Genomic DNA, 16,787 nt, shown 5'->3' on the forward strand with positions numbered 1-16,787 from the left:
CACTGATAAAATACACCTCGAGTTAAATTTAATTTAGCGGATAATCTCGCGAGGCAAATACGAGAGCGCTTGTCGTGAAATATCATCCGCGAGAACGCGCAAATCGATTATAAATCAGACAGAGAAACGAATTATAAAGGGAATTTCATAAATTCGTGCTTGCGAAGAGAAGCTTTCGCATGCGAGAAGCGAGAAGTGCGCCGCTATTCTTATCGATATCGCTTTTCCACGGTCGAGGACGGGAACGTGGTGGCACGGGTTACGAAGCTAAAGGAAGACACAGATTTACGGTGTTTGTAGATCCTTGTAGCCGCTTCCTCGAAAAATACGAGCGGTCAGACGTCGGTAACAGATTAGGCGATTTTACGTGGCGCGGCGATGCCAAGACTCCTCGCGCGTATTTTAGCGGGTCGTATTAATGGCACTTAATCTCTCCTACCTATCACCGAGCACAACGCTTTCATTGTGCAAGGGTGGAAAATACGGACTTCTTATCCTTATCCTCGCTTATCTTCGCGAAACTCCCATTCGCTCGTATTTGTGTCGAAAAAGAGAAGGAAGGAGAGAGAGAGAGAGAGAGAGAGAGAGAGAGAGAGAGAGAGAGAGAGAGAGAGAGAGAGAGAGAGAGAGAGAGAGAGAGAGAGAGAGCTCGTAAGATATCAAAGATATCAAATACGTGAGCGAATAATTACTGAATGTTTGCTTGTTTCTACGATCATTTAAATACACAAGTATTCCTAACTAAACATAATATTATATAGTTAAATAACATTTATGTACTATGTGATTTGTATTTAAATGTAATATTAGCACATGCAAAAATCTTAATTGATAGTACGTATGCACTAGAAATAATAAATCCACTCGGTAGAAAAATCAAATTATCCAATAGTATTAAATATGGTATACTCACATAAATCTCTAGCGAATGTACTCTCTCCAGCTTTTACCGAGTCGCGAAAGATACACGTAGAAAGCTCTCCGTACGCGCGTGTGATGAATCGATTTGCTACCGCGAGAAATCGCAGAACACGATAATGGGTCGTCTCTGAATAGCGGCTTACATAAGCGAATTCTCGCACCGATGATATTAGCAGAAGAGATATGTGGAACTCTTCTGTAAACTGTGTAAAGCACTCTCGTCCGCTCAGCTATGTACCAACGAAACATTCGTCTGCCTGGTTAGATATTTTTCATTTGCCGTCGCGGGTTTAATATACCATCGGGTACTCGCGTTTCACGGAATATTTTTCGCGATCGCGATAGCGACTTTAAACGGAGATCGATGTTTTGCGGTTCTGCGCGCCCGTCCTTCTCTAAAGGCCGGTTGAAACCAACATTCCCATCGTTATTTAATGTTCTCGCGCTTACAAATCCCGCCCGTTCTCTTCTTCCCCGTCTCCCCCGTACAATACTCCAAAATCGTATTTCAAGCATGACGTTTTAGCAAGAGCACATATGTACATGCATCTCTATAAATTATTGCGATAATTGAACGAAGCTGTAGAGCAATACGTGGGAGGAAAAAATTTTTTTAACACGTTTAAAAATGCTATCTCTCTTCGATTCTTCCAACTTTTTGTTGATTCGCGCTTTCCTAAACCTGTATAGCTGGGAGGGATTCTCCATGCGCATTATGCGCCCGTATAATTCGACTCTTCAGAACGGAGTCCTAAATCCCGGTGTGTAAGCGCTTTTATACAATGGCGGAAAAGTGGATACGCGTGCCGACACTGCCGACATCTGAACGCCCGCGCCTCGTATTCGCGCCGTAACTGCACGGCTGAGAGTTGAGTGATGTTTTATGGGGTAATGAAAACGTGCGCAACGCAACGAACGAACGAGCGGTGGGTTTACCGTTACATGGACTCATTATACGAAAGTTACATCGGTTCGTCGACACACCGTTACCGATCTACCATGTCGCTCACTGACGAATTGCGGAAGTCGAGTGCAATGCCGCTAAGGTTTCGTCGAAAATATCTGCGTGAATAAACAATCAAGAAAATCACTGTAAAACGCTAATCGAGTATAAAAGACAAAGATTATTCGCACATATTTGTCAGATGTCAATAACATTAATTCCGATAAAGTATGTCCGATACTTGAGTAAAATGATAATTAATCGTTAAATGGTGCACAATTTGCGTGAAAATAATAATGAAGATGATTATCGTTATAAAATTATAATCAAGGGCTGTGGCGAGCAAGGAAGTATTTGTGCAGTCCCGTCGATGGCCGTGGTTGAATTAACGTTAATAATATGCGCCGATGCGTGAGCTGAATAATTATTTATCGCTGAGCTGCGCGTAATTCCTTCTCGTCTATATTTCATGCAATTAAGCGAGGCTACGACGCGCGGGACTGTGAAACTATAATAGAGCTACGGGGTTAATTCCATTAAGATTATACTGAAGGAACGTTTGAGCTGATTTACGCCAATGTAGTTCCTTGCGCTCAAGCGATTATATACGGCAGGATTGCGACATTTGAAATTTCGTGATGGAATAATAATAGATATATGGTAAAAGAGAAAAAGAAAGAAAAAAGAGCGCAATATTGTGCTGTAAAAACAGTGTTGGCTAAAAAGGTATCAAATATGCGAAGTGTCACGAGACTGAGACTGGAAATCACCGTCTCGAAATATTATGTATTATTTGTTTAAATTATTTCGCGAATGAATCGCGTGTGCGAACAAATGTGGCAGTCAAATGCGCGCAAATATCTTTAAATGGACGCAGCGTCAGTGCGCGATATCCGCTCCGAGATTACCTGTATATTGACCGGCTTGAATGCGGTTGCACTTCGTAACAAATATGATTACCGGTAATAAACCACCGTGGCGACGATTCGGATACACACAATTCGACCAAGAATTAATGTCAGTCGAGAGTACGTTGCGCCGCAACAGTTAGTAGTGGTATAGTATGCACATGTAGGCACAAACAGGGTAGAAATACACACACACACACACACACACACACACACACACACACACACACATGCTATAATCCACGCCCCATGCAGATTTATTTTACAGCGTACGTGTCACGCGGTGCCCCGTACCCCTCGGGATTTACAGACCGCCGCTGTGCGTCCATCCATCAATTTATTTAATCCGATTATACATATCCTGTGCGTTCGTCATCGATCGCGCATCACTGACGGAGATCGAGAGCCGCAGTGACTCTCGGTGATGATCGACGCCGCAAACTTTGAGGAAGGTACACTTTGGGACCCTCCCGGATAGCAGAGCCGCGTTTGCGTCGACCCCTCGATCACTTACGTCGAAGCGAACGTGACAAGGACGATTACGTAGGAATATGCATTATTCGGATGGCGAGCGAGAACAAAGGCCGAAAAAATAGAGCTAGAATGGACTAAATCTATTATTCGTAAGATCTACTTTAAATAAGTTCTATCTAATCCAGGCTTAAATTATGGAAATCCCTTTTTTTCTCTAAGTACTTTGTTGTATTAAATCAGATTTCAGATACAATAGTGTCTTTTTTGTATTAAAAGAAAGTATAAAGGAACAAAATTAATAATTGAAGGTTACGGAAATTAATCGATATTGCAAGACGCATTTATCCCGATCGTATCTATCGCTGCAGCATGTCGAAGCTGCTCAAACGAACGGGAAGATAGTAAAAAACAAATTCGTCTGTAAAATTCGTTATCTTCACGGCGACACCCGTGACACTTGTTTCATATTTATGAGAGGAGTTTTAGCATATTCAAAACATAAATTACTCGCAACGGGGTAAGTCACTCAGCCAATAAAATACTGCCTGGAGTTTATCTCCCGTCCCGCACGGTTTTTCAGGGGGCCGCAGAATCGGTAGCGAAAGAGAGAGTTCCAGGACGAGCGGAGGTGGAAACCTGAATTATGCACGATTGGAAGCCCACTCTCGCAATCGTATGGGAGGTTTTCATGCAAAATCGCGCAACCGCTTTCCTTTTACAATGCAAATTCGATGGTAAACACCCGCCGCGCTTTTCTATACCCGATATCGCAGCCGCTTTCGTGATACATCGACGGATCTAAATGAGTTTCGTGCACCATATCTCGACCAATGTAAAATTGCCAAGTCCAAAATATTCTGTAGCAATCGCCCGCGCCGTAAAGCAATCATAAAAAAGTAATATGTTAAAAAATCCTCGAAGTTTTTCCTAAATGTCTGCATTCATAAAAAATTCAATTGTAAAATCTCCAAATTCCTCTTACAAGGGAACCATCAAAAGTGTTTAAAGCCAGTTCGATCTTCTTAGAAATACGTTGTTAAAAGCAAAAATCTCTAAAAGACATTTTTTTACGTATCGTATTAGCGAAACAACCTTTCGAAAGTAATATGGCATATTTGATTTTAAGCGAACATTATAAAAACTGTAGGATATAGATACATACATTTTTAAAGTTCCAGTTTTAAAAGTTTTATGACGGAGATTGTGATACATTTTCATGCATTTTATAACTATATTAAAATTTTGTAACTGTAATATTTTTTAAATGTAAATATTATAAAACTTTTAATCAATCTAAAACATTTTTATATCCTTTTAATAATATTTGCTCAGAAATATATCGAATTAGCTTTGATGATTTCATTCAAAAAATGGTACGTATAAAAAAAGACATATCTCTTACGGTTAGATTTGTTTCTTTTCGATTTCACAGAGATCGAATCAAGTTGTCTCTAGAGACTGTTTTTTTTTATTAGAAAACAAAGACGTCAATACTGTAATAGCCGAATGTTTTTATTCCATCCCATAGGTACGTTATCATTGTAGTATGCAATGTGGAAAGTAAAGACCTACTGCGCTTTAACAAAGGGCGTACTATATGCGGAGTATTATAAGTTTCTTGTCCGAGAATTCTTCGGTTCCTCCACACTGTTTTCGCTTCCGTTCGCGCGACGCTCCCCTTCTCCGTCACGACAAAATGAAATATCTTCTACCGGGCTTCGGCAAATAGCTGAAAGTACTCTGAATCATGCCAGCAAGCTTATGCTACATCGAGCGGAAAATTACAAATGGTCGAGCCGGACGCTCTGCAACTGGCAATCCCTTCGAACCACCTTGTGTAACTGAACTCTGAGGAGTAAACTTCTTCTTAAGTTCACGATGATTGCGAACTTACACATGTCTTCCGCTAATTCTGCAAGACAAGTTCTTTAAGAAGTTTCAAAATAACATCTCGAGGAACCGTTTTCCTCCGATACGCGAACGCGATCGGTCGAGAAGTTGTTGAGTGATCGATCGAGTGGAACAATTCTTAAAAGAAATGCGTGGTATGAAGTGCACGATAAGTTATGCTCCAATTGTCTAAACACAAATTAATGCACGTTAAATTTAGTAAATTATAAAAATTCAAGATTGTCTTTTTTCAAATTATAGATAAGGATATGAGAGAAAGCAATCAGAATAAATAAAGCATTCGTAATTGCACGCGTTTATACAAGATGCATAAAATACGTATGGAGGATTTTACTTGCCTATCTTTGTGTCGATCAATACGGTCGTCGCCGCATATTCATCCTTTTATATCAATATTCTGCGCGAGATTTCAATATAAACACTATCTACGTTGGATGCATATCTCTTTGGAAATCTCGCTTCACCCGGTAAGCCGCGAGAGACCGGCAGACTGCGCGTCCGGCACTTATATGCGAATTCTCGCTAAAGAATTTACATAGCTGCAACCACGGTCCGCAAGCCACCGGCAAAATGCTTTCGCGACGCGAGTCTGGAATTAAGGGAGTTTAAGATTTAACGCGTTTCAGCCCCAAGGATCCTGTTTCGCGGCCCGATAATTCAACCCCACGCCTGACGACGACGAAGGGTGGCGTCAGAGTTTCGCGCCGAATAACCCGTAGTGCAAAAACAACTCTCGACGTCTGTCCCGTTCCTCTTCCTAGTTTTCCTCTCGCTCACCCTCGCGCAACCTTGCGCCGTTTGCCCCCGCGCCCGCCGCCCCTTTGTTCAGCGACCAGTCGCGTCAAACCCTACGAGTACTTTGCATAATTTCTCACTTTTGCATAACCGAGTTGCTTCTTTTTTCACGTCCCCGCCTGAAGAAGAAACTAAGGTCGTCGTCCGGAGACTTAACGAATCTACCTTGTCTTCCTTAGCGACGGACCTTAGTCTTTATCGCTGAGAAATCAATAACGCCTAACGATTTTTCTCGAATGTTACTTCATAGTGCAAACAACACATTTTTCATGGAAAAAAAATTAATGGCGAAAATGGAATGATAAAATCTAAGACGACGTGTAATATATAATTCCGATGAACAAATAAAGCTCATACCTTATAAGTTTTATGTATGTATGTATAATGCGCTCACTAATTATATATATATATATATTATGTATGTACACTTGTCTTATAGGTATATCGATAAATTTAGCTCTGAGATATGGTAAGTTCCGATAAACCACAGAGAATTTGCAAATTGAATTTAAAGTTTACATCGTGTTGGAATATGATATAAATGTTGACTGGGGAATTCAATCAAATTTCGCTAGTTTCGGTGTATATTCGTTAACTGAGCGCCCTGCCATGCACACATACATGTATTATATTTACATACGCAATCATGTTTATGTAACTATGGAATTTATTTCCGGAAGATATCAGATACACGAATGGTATTTTTTTCAGATAAAGCCAAAACTGCACTAGCAAAATAATATTTGTTATATATTGCCGATTGATAGTTCGCGAATTCGATTTGTTTTGTTCCGCCAAATTTTTACGCCGCATTTGCCGTTTAATGATATTTTAAATTGATGTTTTTTAACAAGTTCAAAGTTTAACGCAAATTGAATTTTGTCCGTGACTAAATTCAGCTAAATGTATATTTTTCCAGTAGATATAACACTGATTGCGATATTATATCACACGATGTATTGCAATAACGTTACAATAGCATCGTGTAACGTGTGGCATATTCGATATTGAGCAAAAGCTTGAACAAAAATTCATCTGTCGAACAACCACGCATTTGTAACTATATCATGCACGAGTGAAGTGACATTTATATGATATCGATAAACCATCCGATTATCAAGGTTTACGATGCGCAAGTTAGCTGATCCTCACGCATGAATAATATCCGTGTCGACTAACAGCTTTTGCCTATTCGATTTTAGAATACAGTTCGTTACGGATTATTACAATGCGTATCGCATCAATTAAAAATTTAAAGTTGCAGGCCAGATTATGGACAGGTAATTAAGTTGATCGATCCATATTTCTTTATCATATATATCCATAATTAGCCATAAATGATCAAAATTATATTGACAAGAATATATTAACAATATATAATATATTAACAAGAAAATATATGAACAAAAAATCTAAGATCGTTTTATTTATTATGCCATGCAAATAGTTTACTCTATAAAATAAAACAAACTAAATGTATCGGTCAAATGCTATTTTATAAAATTTCTGTTAATAAAAAAAAATAAATCTGAGAAAAGAATAATATTTTAATCGGGTTCGAAAAAGCATTTTCATGTTGCATATAAACGATCAAACAATTCATACAAACACAATACACCTTTGTCTGCGTTGGTTTATTGCCTGGCAATTTTGTTATGCTTTCCTAGAATACGATCGATTTGCAATACTACTGACAAATGAATAACAGTTTTAGGCGATACCCGATATTAATATCGTTCTGCGGCGCCTGCCGGTTGCTGTCGAATTTAGCGATCCCAGATGAGCCATTGCAATTGCGGTTTACCTGCACGCACGCTAGCAGTCCAGATTAATTTACGGGGGGATAAAGCGCGCGTCCGACGAAACAAAGCGCCGCGGCGCGCGCGGGAAGGAAACTTCATTTTCTTACATCCGGGGCGCAGATTAACGGCCTCGTTTATCACCGGCTGACCTTTCGACCGCGATATCTACGAGCACCCGTGTAGCGACACAGTGCAAACGATTCGTCCGACTGTCTGCGCCAGCCTTACGCGAATTACCGGCTTTTCCCCCTCGTCCACTACATCGCTGCGCGGACGTGTTTCATGGTGTTCCATTTGTAGGCGGAAGACATTCGTATATTATATGGGATGTCCCCTGACCTATCACAAAGTATCTCAAGAGCATTAGAACCGCGCCCGCGCGAGTGTAGGATGTTTCCTCAGTGAGAGTCGCACGAAATGCACGGAAATATAATACTAAATAAACATACAAGTTATTATCTGATATATAACTCGTATGTTTATTTAGTGAAAATAAGATAGTACTCGCAAATTAAGCCGCAGAGACGCGATAGCGCAGTATTTTGCATCAATTTTTGTATATACTTATTGTACAATTAAAAATTAAAGCGCTTATTTTTGCCAACAGTTTCTGTAGTACCTAGTTACGATGCGCCCACACGGAAAGCACATGCCGCTCGCGACGAAACGAGATTAAGTCCGAGGTCAGGAAACGCGACAATAGTCCCGAACGATGGTCAAAAGAGAGGGGGAGGAAAAAAGGAGAAAAAATACGTATATTTGCTGGCGACCATTCTTCCCGCGCCACTCCGCACCACCGACTTGGCACCATCCGTCCGGCGAGCTTTTGTACCGCCTTCCGGTGAAACCCCGGGCGCTCGGCGCGCCCGGGTGGAGGATCTCTTCCCGTTGGGCCAACGCGAAGCTGCGGAGGAAACGGGAGAAAACCGTCGCCACAATGCCCGACGCCGTGGAATCAGGATGTTCGCGCTCACGGGTGCACGAACCGCTTTTCCTTCACCGGCTACTCTCTCTCTACCTAGGGAATATATATACAGGCCGTCTCTCAAATCACCTTCGTCGTCCACGAAATTCCTCGGTCAATCTAGAACCGATTTTTCCTTAGTGAAAATCTGATCGAGCGCAAACCTCGTCTCGCATAGTCGAGGTGTCGTAATTCCTTAAAGTATCGTGTTATTAAAAAATTTACATTTACGTAATATTTTATGAAAAATGTCTTCGTATATTTATATAATATAAAACTTTCGCATAAACTCCCTTATTAAAATATTTTTTTCCTACCAGTATTCTCATGCACGTGCTAAAAAAGTTGGCTGGAGATTACTTTTACGTTGCTCGCTTGAAACCGTTTTTATGCGATATAATAATGATATAATAGAAATTTGCAGCATATTATTATATTATACTTTAATTATACCGAGACATAGCACAGCAGGAATAATTTCGCTCTCTCAAAAGAATTAGATGGGACTTGCGTATATTATCTCGCGGTAAATGAGTAATTTTGTAATGTAAATAAAATAACGGCGCAAAAATGGCAACGTAAAAACATTTGTCGACGCGTTTTAATCCTGTCTGGGATATAAAGCGGTATTTTATTCGGTCCGCTTTGCACCGCTAAATAATCCAAAACGTCAATTTCCCGTAGCCAAGAGTACTTTTTCGCTCGGTCGCTTGGACGCTTTTGTGTCGACTTCAAGTTACTTCCGCACCACGGAAACTGAGTTTTCCTGCGACCTGTCGGATGCATACCTACCCAAAAGGGATAGAGAGAACAGCTAAGGTAATATCGCTGCGATGAAGCCTGGATGTACATCATCGTAAACGGCCTGTGCGTTGCAACACGCTTTTAAGAAAATTGCGACATAGACACTTATAAATTATAATCGCTGGTAGCACAAAAAAGACAGTGTTTAATAGTAAACGCTAAATAGTAATTGACTACTATTACTTAACTTGTGCAATAACATAAAAAATTACGAAATAAAATAAACTTGATCCCTTAATGAAAAATAAATTATTTTTAAAAAATGATAAAATCGAGTTTTATTTTAGCGATGCGATTTGTCTAATACAGTTGGTGCAATTTATCAATATCCAACCTCTGTTGAGTTAATTTTTTCTTGATGAACAATCGTGATTAACGAGTTTCTCTGGTAGAATGCTTGTCTAGTAACGAGAAGACATCTATAATGAAAACTTTCGAGGGATGAGACGCGATCCTTGTTGCAACTTGATGCATTTTATAGTCCATTAGTAGGATGCCGGTATATCAGTGTCATTCGAGCGACAGTTATCTCTTTAGAGCGTTGGCAATTAGAGGGATTATTATTGTTGCGTCAGTAATATACAGTAATCACCACGCTTTATCAGCTGCATTTAATGGAAGCGTTATAATTAGAGCATCGCAGCTTTCATCGAAATGTATTGTTGTGTGTAATTGCGCGAACAGAAAAAAGTTTTAGTTTTTACAATCGAAAACCGATGAAGTTATTTTAATTCTGAAATTATATACTGTGGGAAAAGATAAAAATATACATATACATTGTATGATGTATTTTGTTTTGCCAAGCTTTTATTAACTATTATTTTGTAGTGATTTTGTGCTGATAACAGTTTGTACTGATTAAGGATCAATTTAGCACTTGGATTATAACTGCAAACCAGTCATGGGTAAACCAGGCTAATGCATATGCTTATCGTTAGTTGTGCAAATACCGCGAGCGCAAATAATGTGCATTTTAATGTGCTCAACAAAAACCGAATGTTCATGCTACTGGTTAGCGTAACCCAGATTAAGCCGCATTATTTCTATGCCGAGCGCCGGACGATTGAACGGACGAGAGGCGAAGCCGAGATGTTTTATGAGGATTACTCGTGGAAAAGCCAACAAGCATGCAGAGCTTCTCGATAAACGGGACAAATCGTATTGGCAAATCTCCCATGCATCCACGTAGGTAAAATCGAGTCCGAACTGATCAAAGAACCAGTAGATAAATGAACCCTGTGGGCGGCTCGAGCTCTATCGTTGTATAATTATATATACAATCCATCTCGTAGGGCATAAATCGATTTTGAACACGCAAACATCGGGCAATCGATCAACAAACGACGGTTGCTCGCCTATTCGGAGTCTGGTGCCCATACAGTATATACACGAAGGAGATGGATCACAATCGCGATCGTGCAACGAGCCCTCATACGAGCAGATTTGCTCTATATCGTTCCCTATTATTTACGTCCGCGATTGTAGGCCGTGGCTGGCAAGACTACCGGGCAATAAATCGATCCAGGGACCCAATTTCGCTTCGATCGTTCGAGGCCTAATCGCTTTTGAGCTGCTTCCGACGATTTTATCGGAATCCTATAAAGGATCCGCGTGTCTTCGTGTTCGCGGTCTCTCGTTCCCTTGCGTCCCTTTGGCTGCCACGACATGCCCCCCATGTACCCGGCTGATATTTTATACATTAGCGTGTGCCTTCTAGCACCTTGTAAATCAATTTTTGCCCTGCCTCCTGAATCGAATTTAAGTGTCTCAGTGGGATCGGAGCGGGCAACCGCAGACAAGACAGGGAAATGCTTTTGAATACGAAACAGAATCGCCCTCGTATCGCATTTCGCCGCCGGTTACGAGAGTATCTTCTTATGAAATCTGTTTCCAAAGCTGTTGTTTAGAGAGGAGGAGGACGAATATGGTGAACGATCGCGTATGCTCGCATATTGTTCGAAGTACCGTTTTGAATACAACGCTGTTGTCATAAAATAACGACAGACTTTTACTCGAATTTCTTTCTCATTGATATCGATAAATTATGCTTTCAGTTTTACGAGATTGAAAGGAAGGAAGATAAAATAATAAACTGTGACGAGAGAACATTGTATCAATGTTGAAAATCGTACGAAATCAATGAGACGCGTATAAGTAACATCGTTAAATAATTATAAATGATTTTTTATTTTTATCACCTATACATTGTTATTTTTTGACTTGCTCTCGTACGTATGTTAAAACACGTTCACTCGATTTCAGACCGCACATTAGCGCCATTAGACCCGTTAGCACAGAGATATCATCCGCAGAATGAGATTTATCAACCACATTAACATGCGGCATTCACATAATTGGCGTAATCTCGCCATTGGAATTACCCTCGAAAGGGTCGCCGCGCGCACCATTCAACGCGTGTTCAAGAAGGGGTATAATTGTGCTAGTTACGCGATACAATGAATGATGATGCTCAAGAACGAAGGGGAAAGGAAGGTAGGAGGAGGAACAGCTAGGTTCCAGGCAATCCGATGCTCCTAGAAGAGGAATAGGAAGCTGCTTTCCATTCACGCGCTATTAATCATACGTTGTATTAATCGCTAAAGATGTATCGAACGTAATAGCTTCTCAGATTATGAAAACTTTTATGCGCCATGCACGGCATTGCAACATCACTCGTAACTTAAAATGAATAAGAAAGAAAGAAAGAAATGTCGAAGTCGGGGGAGTTTCGTTGCAAAATATCAACGGAACGAAACACTTTTAATCATCCCGCGTCTCATTGCATTCGTCGTTTCGCGAGTACGAATTAGCGCGATCCGATTAGTTGCCTTAATTAATTAATTCACCGTCGCTCCAAGACACCATTGGCGACGGCTTAACAATCCGCGAGATTCCCCATTACCCGCATTGCGAGATAAAGACGCGGTTCTCGGTCACATTTTACAAAACGGTGCCCGTGTAAAATAGGACGAGTAATCCGCAATACCATTGTTACCGCGAAAGCACCGCGTGAATATTATATTACGTCGGCGAATACAAGAACTCTGGTCGTTCTTTCGGGTAGAAACAATGCGGAGAAAGGAAGAAAAAGAGAGAGCGAGAGTTCGTATTACCCGCTAAACATGGTCGCGTATGCACTGAGCATCGCGCTTGTAGTCGGACAAAGTCGACGCCTCACGTCTCCCATAATTGCGTACGTTTTCGCATTGTAGTAATCCGCTTTGAGCGAGCGCGGCGTAACGCACTATTCTTTGCAGGAATATGTTTCGCGTTACGTACGTTTCAATCTGGAGATACCGCACTACGCTCGCTTCTGCACATTACATTTGTATTTTTTTCTTTTGTGCAATAACCTCGTTTTCGTTAACAATAAATTCGCCTGCTATAATCACCATAATTATCGTTTCACTTGATACGACGAATGTGTTTATTATATTCTCGTAGGGACGAAAATAGTGACGCGATCATAACGCGATCGTTACGCACGAATATAGTATATCTATAGCACGCGCAAGATTTTGACGAAGTCAGAGAAACGAGAAACCACGCGAAAGGCTAACACGCCAGACCTCGGACTCGTTAATTTGTCCGAAACGAACGGTGATACGAGAGCGACGCAGAAAAAGGTCGTAGGGGTGTGTTTAAATGCGCCGCTAAATACCACTGAAACAAGATTTGGACGCGGTCGCAGAAAAGTTAAGGGGCTTTTATTCCTAATGCAGCGGATGCATGGAACGGCAAATTGCGCAAATTCTCATCTATAACGAAAGACTATTAGATACTCAAGTAAAACGAATTATCCGCACTCTGTCTCGCGAATGATTTCGATTTTCGCGCGTCACGGTCAGGTCCCTCCCCGCAAACTGGCCGCTGAACGGTAAACAAACAACACGTCAGCATGATAAATGCGATGCCAGTGTCAATACACGCTCGTGTCGATGCAAATTCATACCGCTGTAAATTAAGACAAAGAAATGATCCTATGTCATGTGCATGTGTGTGTATGTGTTCCTGTGTTATATGTTCGCTGTTGCCGCGTTTTAAATGATGCTATTTTTCCACTTTACTGTCAAACACTTCGACCGTAGTCATTTTCTCATTTTATGGGATGTAAATACCGATGTTAAGTGAATCGTACAATCATTTAAATTTTCGGAGCATACCGATAAAATTATTTTTGCATTTATGTCGATTTCCTCCCTTTAAATGCACACATATTATTTAAGTTTTTGGAAGATAATTTGTGCGGACCTGTATGATACATTTTTAAAAGTTAACTCTATCTTGCTTTGCGTTGCATGTTCTTATACATATATTTTACATGAAGCTAGTGAAAACAGACGAGTCAGACGGTCGTACATCGTGAAGGAGCGCATTGATACATATTGAATTGTGACTGATTTATTGAATTGCGTTATAAAATACATACGTTCAGATATTCCTCGCAAAATATCGTATGACGTCGATGGAGATACCGTTTTCTCTTGTCGCATTCTTAAAACAAACATTTCGGCGATTTTATGGAACGCGCGCTCGGAACGCGGCGTCGCGAACGAATGCGGGTGCGAGTGTCGCTACGGAACATTATGGAGATAGAAATGGTGGCAACGTCCCAAATAGCGAGATTCTATTTCTCTCATAGCAGAAAACGCGAGGAGTCGCGCATGCATAATGCACTCTAAAGACGCGCTTTCCATACGCGTCAGTGTCTACCGCCGTAAATTCGTAACGCCGTCTGCGATCTTCCTTACACGTCGCGCGCGTTGCAAGGATATTAACACGTTGTAACAAGCGCCTATTGTGGGAACGCGTGTACGTGATGTGCGTGTACAAATTGAATGATACGCGCGCGCGTACTTGTCGGGCGAACGACCGACGAAATAGTTAAGGACGCGTATTCGAAACATGCGCACTCGCTGTCGTAGCAGCGCTGTAAAGCTTAATTCTGAGGATGAGCGAACGCGAAGCTTCAGTCACATTCGCTCACCTTCGGACTACTCTGAAAATCCGACCGTGCACTTTTGCATCAAATGGTTTCAATAAGCATGCAGAGATCTTTGTACGTATTGTGCGAGTGTATACGTGGTGTACGCGCATACACGTACACGTCGAGACTTGGACGCGTAAGTAAAGGACGAAGAAGAGAAAGAACGAAAGGCGAGAAAGAGAGCGAAAAGAAAATACCCTATTTCAACCATCTCTAATCGTATTTTTATTTCCTCCGCGGTCTCGTCCCACCCGCTTCTCTTCCATTAGCCGATTGTATCCCGAGGTAGATGAGTCTCGTCGAAAATCCTCGATTGTATTCTAAATAAGCGCAGGTACGAGCCGATAATCTCGTCGTTACGAGAATCTTAACACCCGAATGATCCGGAAACAATTCGGAGGAGCGGGTTAAGGAACGTGAAGATAAACGGTAGCGAAGCATCTACTCCATTTTATCTAAATTACAGCACAATATGACTTTAATACATTGAAATATAAGTCTTTCAAAAGAAATTATATAATGTCGCAGATGTAGAATTTTACACAATAAAATAAATTATAATATTTCATATTATTTTCATTGTATATATCTTGCTGTAGTATATTTTTTAACTAAAGATTTTGATTTGAATTTTGATCAGATAAAAAGTATATAAAAATAAAGCTTCTTAAATAAATTTATATTAGTTAATAAATCGTGTCTAGCTACCAGAATTACTATTCGAACTGATATGTCTCCTTCCAAGATGTAATAAATAATCGCGCCCGAGTTTCCTTGAATGTAACCGTCAGCTTCGCGCTTCTCGTGTAATACGTTTCGAAATTGAAATCGCAATCGAGAAAGAGACTGCCACGACCGTGGGCGCGTGTTCACCGCTACCAACCCCGGGCAGAGACGAGCAACGAGCAACGAGCAAATAAACGGAGGTCAGCAGGCGGGGGTGGATAACCCCCTTACCGGGAGAAGGACAGACGCATGGAAGTTCTATTTTGTTTAATTTCGCCCGGCGCTCATCCCGCACGACGTTGGCAGCCGACTGTATCGACCGACTGTCTAGCAGAGTAAAATACACCGGAGTCCATCATCCTCGGAAGGGATTAGCTGCAAGCATTGACATAATAAGCTTCTTTTATCTCGCGTTATAACACTTGGTTAATTATTACGTGCACCAACTTTCGTAATTACTCTCTAAATGACTAATTTACCTAAATTAGTTTCAACAAAGTTCCGCTTTATAAGAAATTTTAGAAACGAGATTGAGGATAAAATTAATGAACTAAACGTCACTTTTTCAAACAAGAAAATTTTGTATTTTTTTGCGAACCTTACTGTTTATACTATTTCCATCATTTTACGAATTTCATGACTATGAACGTATTTTATATTTCCATGTTTTGATATATGATACATGGTCCGTTGAAAAAATATTTGTCACTATTACTCGTGCAGCGACAGAGATGCGTCAAAGACACCATAAAAAAAACCATAGCTGTCGATCAAACCTCTTCTTGTAGATAAAAATTTTCCAATAAAAAAAAATTTTTTAATACATAAATAAAATACGCAATAGGCTTTAATATCTCTAATTATCTATGTACTTCATTAAAGAAGCAGTCTATTTTGTTAATTAGACCAACCACAGCTGATAGGGAGAAAATCTGATACGGAGAGACAGATCGAGATGGATTGTACGTGTGTGTGTAAGAAAGAGAGAGAATGAGGAAAGTGGTAGATGCTGCGGATGGCAGTGACGTTTCTGGTTGCAGCCAGACGCTTCGCGTTTATGCAAAGGAGGGCGAGCCGGCGAGGGTTGCGCAAGATTCCAATGCCCGATTAGGGGTTCGATTTAAAGCCGGCGGATGAAAGTTTGCGTTCTCGACGGCGCACGTCCGGACGAAATGAAAGTCGGGACACGCCGCACCATCGGCGTCGTGCCATATTCGATCGCAAATCGGAATTTCTGCGCTATATAATAGTTGAAGCTTTCTGCGTTGGTGGTTGTACACGCATATATGTCTACGGCTCTATGTACGGGATGGATTGCGACGGGATGGCGAGGATTGGCATATTTAAATTGGTTCGATTCCAACGAGATCGACTCGTCGCGCTCGTGGCAGGTTCGAACCACTTCTGCCGAATTGCTGGATCGCCGTATAATGCGCGCGACTCGTGATTTCGTTGAACGTAACAACCTGAAATCGGATTATCGGCGTGATACGTGTGTTATTCGGGACTTCTAAGAAGGTTTATGGTTTTTCTACCATAACCAGTTAACTGT

At 41.0% G+C, this 16,787-nt stretch overlaps 2 protein-coding genes across 3 annotated transcripts in view; one reads left to right on the plus strand and one right to left on the minus strand.

The window, feature by feature from the left end:
- The window catches only part of LOC139772728 (LHFPL tetraspan subfamily member 6 protein), a 94,812-nt gene extending 84,508 nt beyond the window's left edge, over positions 1-10,304 (plus strand). For both annotated transcript variants that reach the window (XM_071706616.1, XM_071706617.1), the window contains exon 5: positions 8,362-10,304. In XM_071706616.1, coding sequence (XP_071562717.1) covers positions 8,362-8,870 — 509 coding nt within the window. In that variant the 3' untranslated portion in view covers positions 8,871-10,304. The remainder of the gene's footprint in view (positions 1-8,361) is intronic.
- Positions 1-16,787, minus strand: part of LOC139772732 (uncharacterized) — a 178,345-nt gene that overhangs the window by 115,111 nt on the left and 46,447 nt on the right. The window lies entirely within an intron of this gene.

The sequence above is a fragment of the Temnothorax nylanderi genome, unplaced genomic scaffold (genome assembly GCF_030848795.1).
Source record: "Temnothorax nylanderi isolate EJ_2023f unplaced genomic scaffold, tnyl_v1.0 TNYL_tig0053_pilon, whole genome shotgun sequence".
Taxonomy (NCBI): Eukaryota; Metazoa; Arthropoda; class Insecta; order Hymenoptera; family Formicidae; genus Temnothorax; species Temnothorax nylanderi.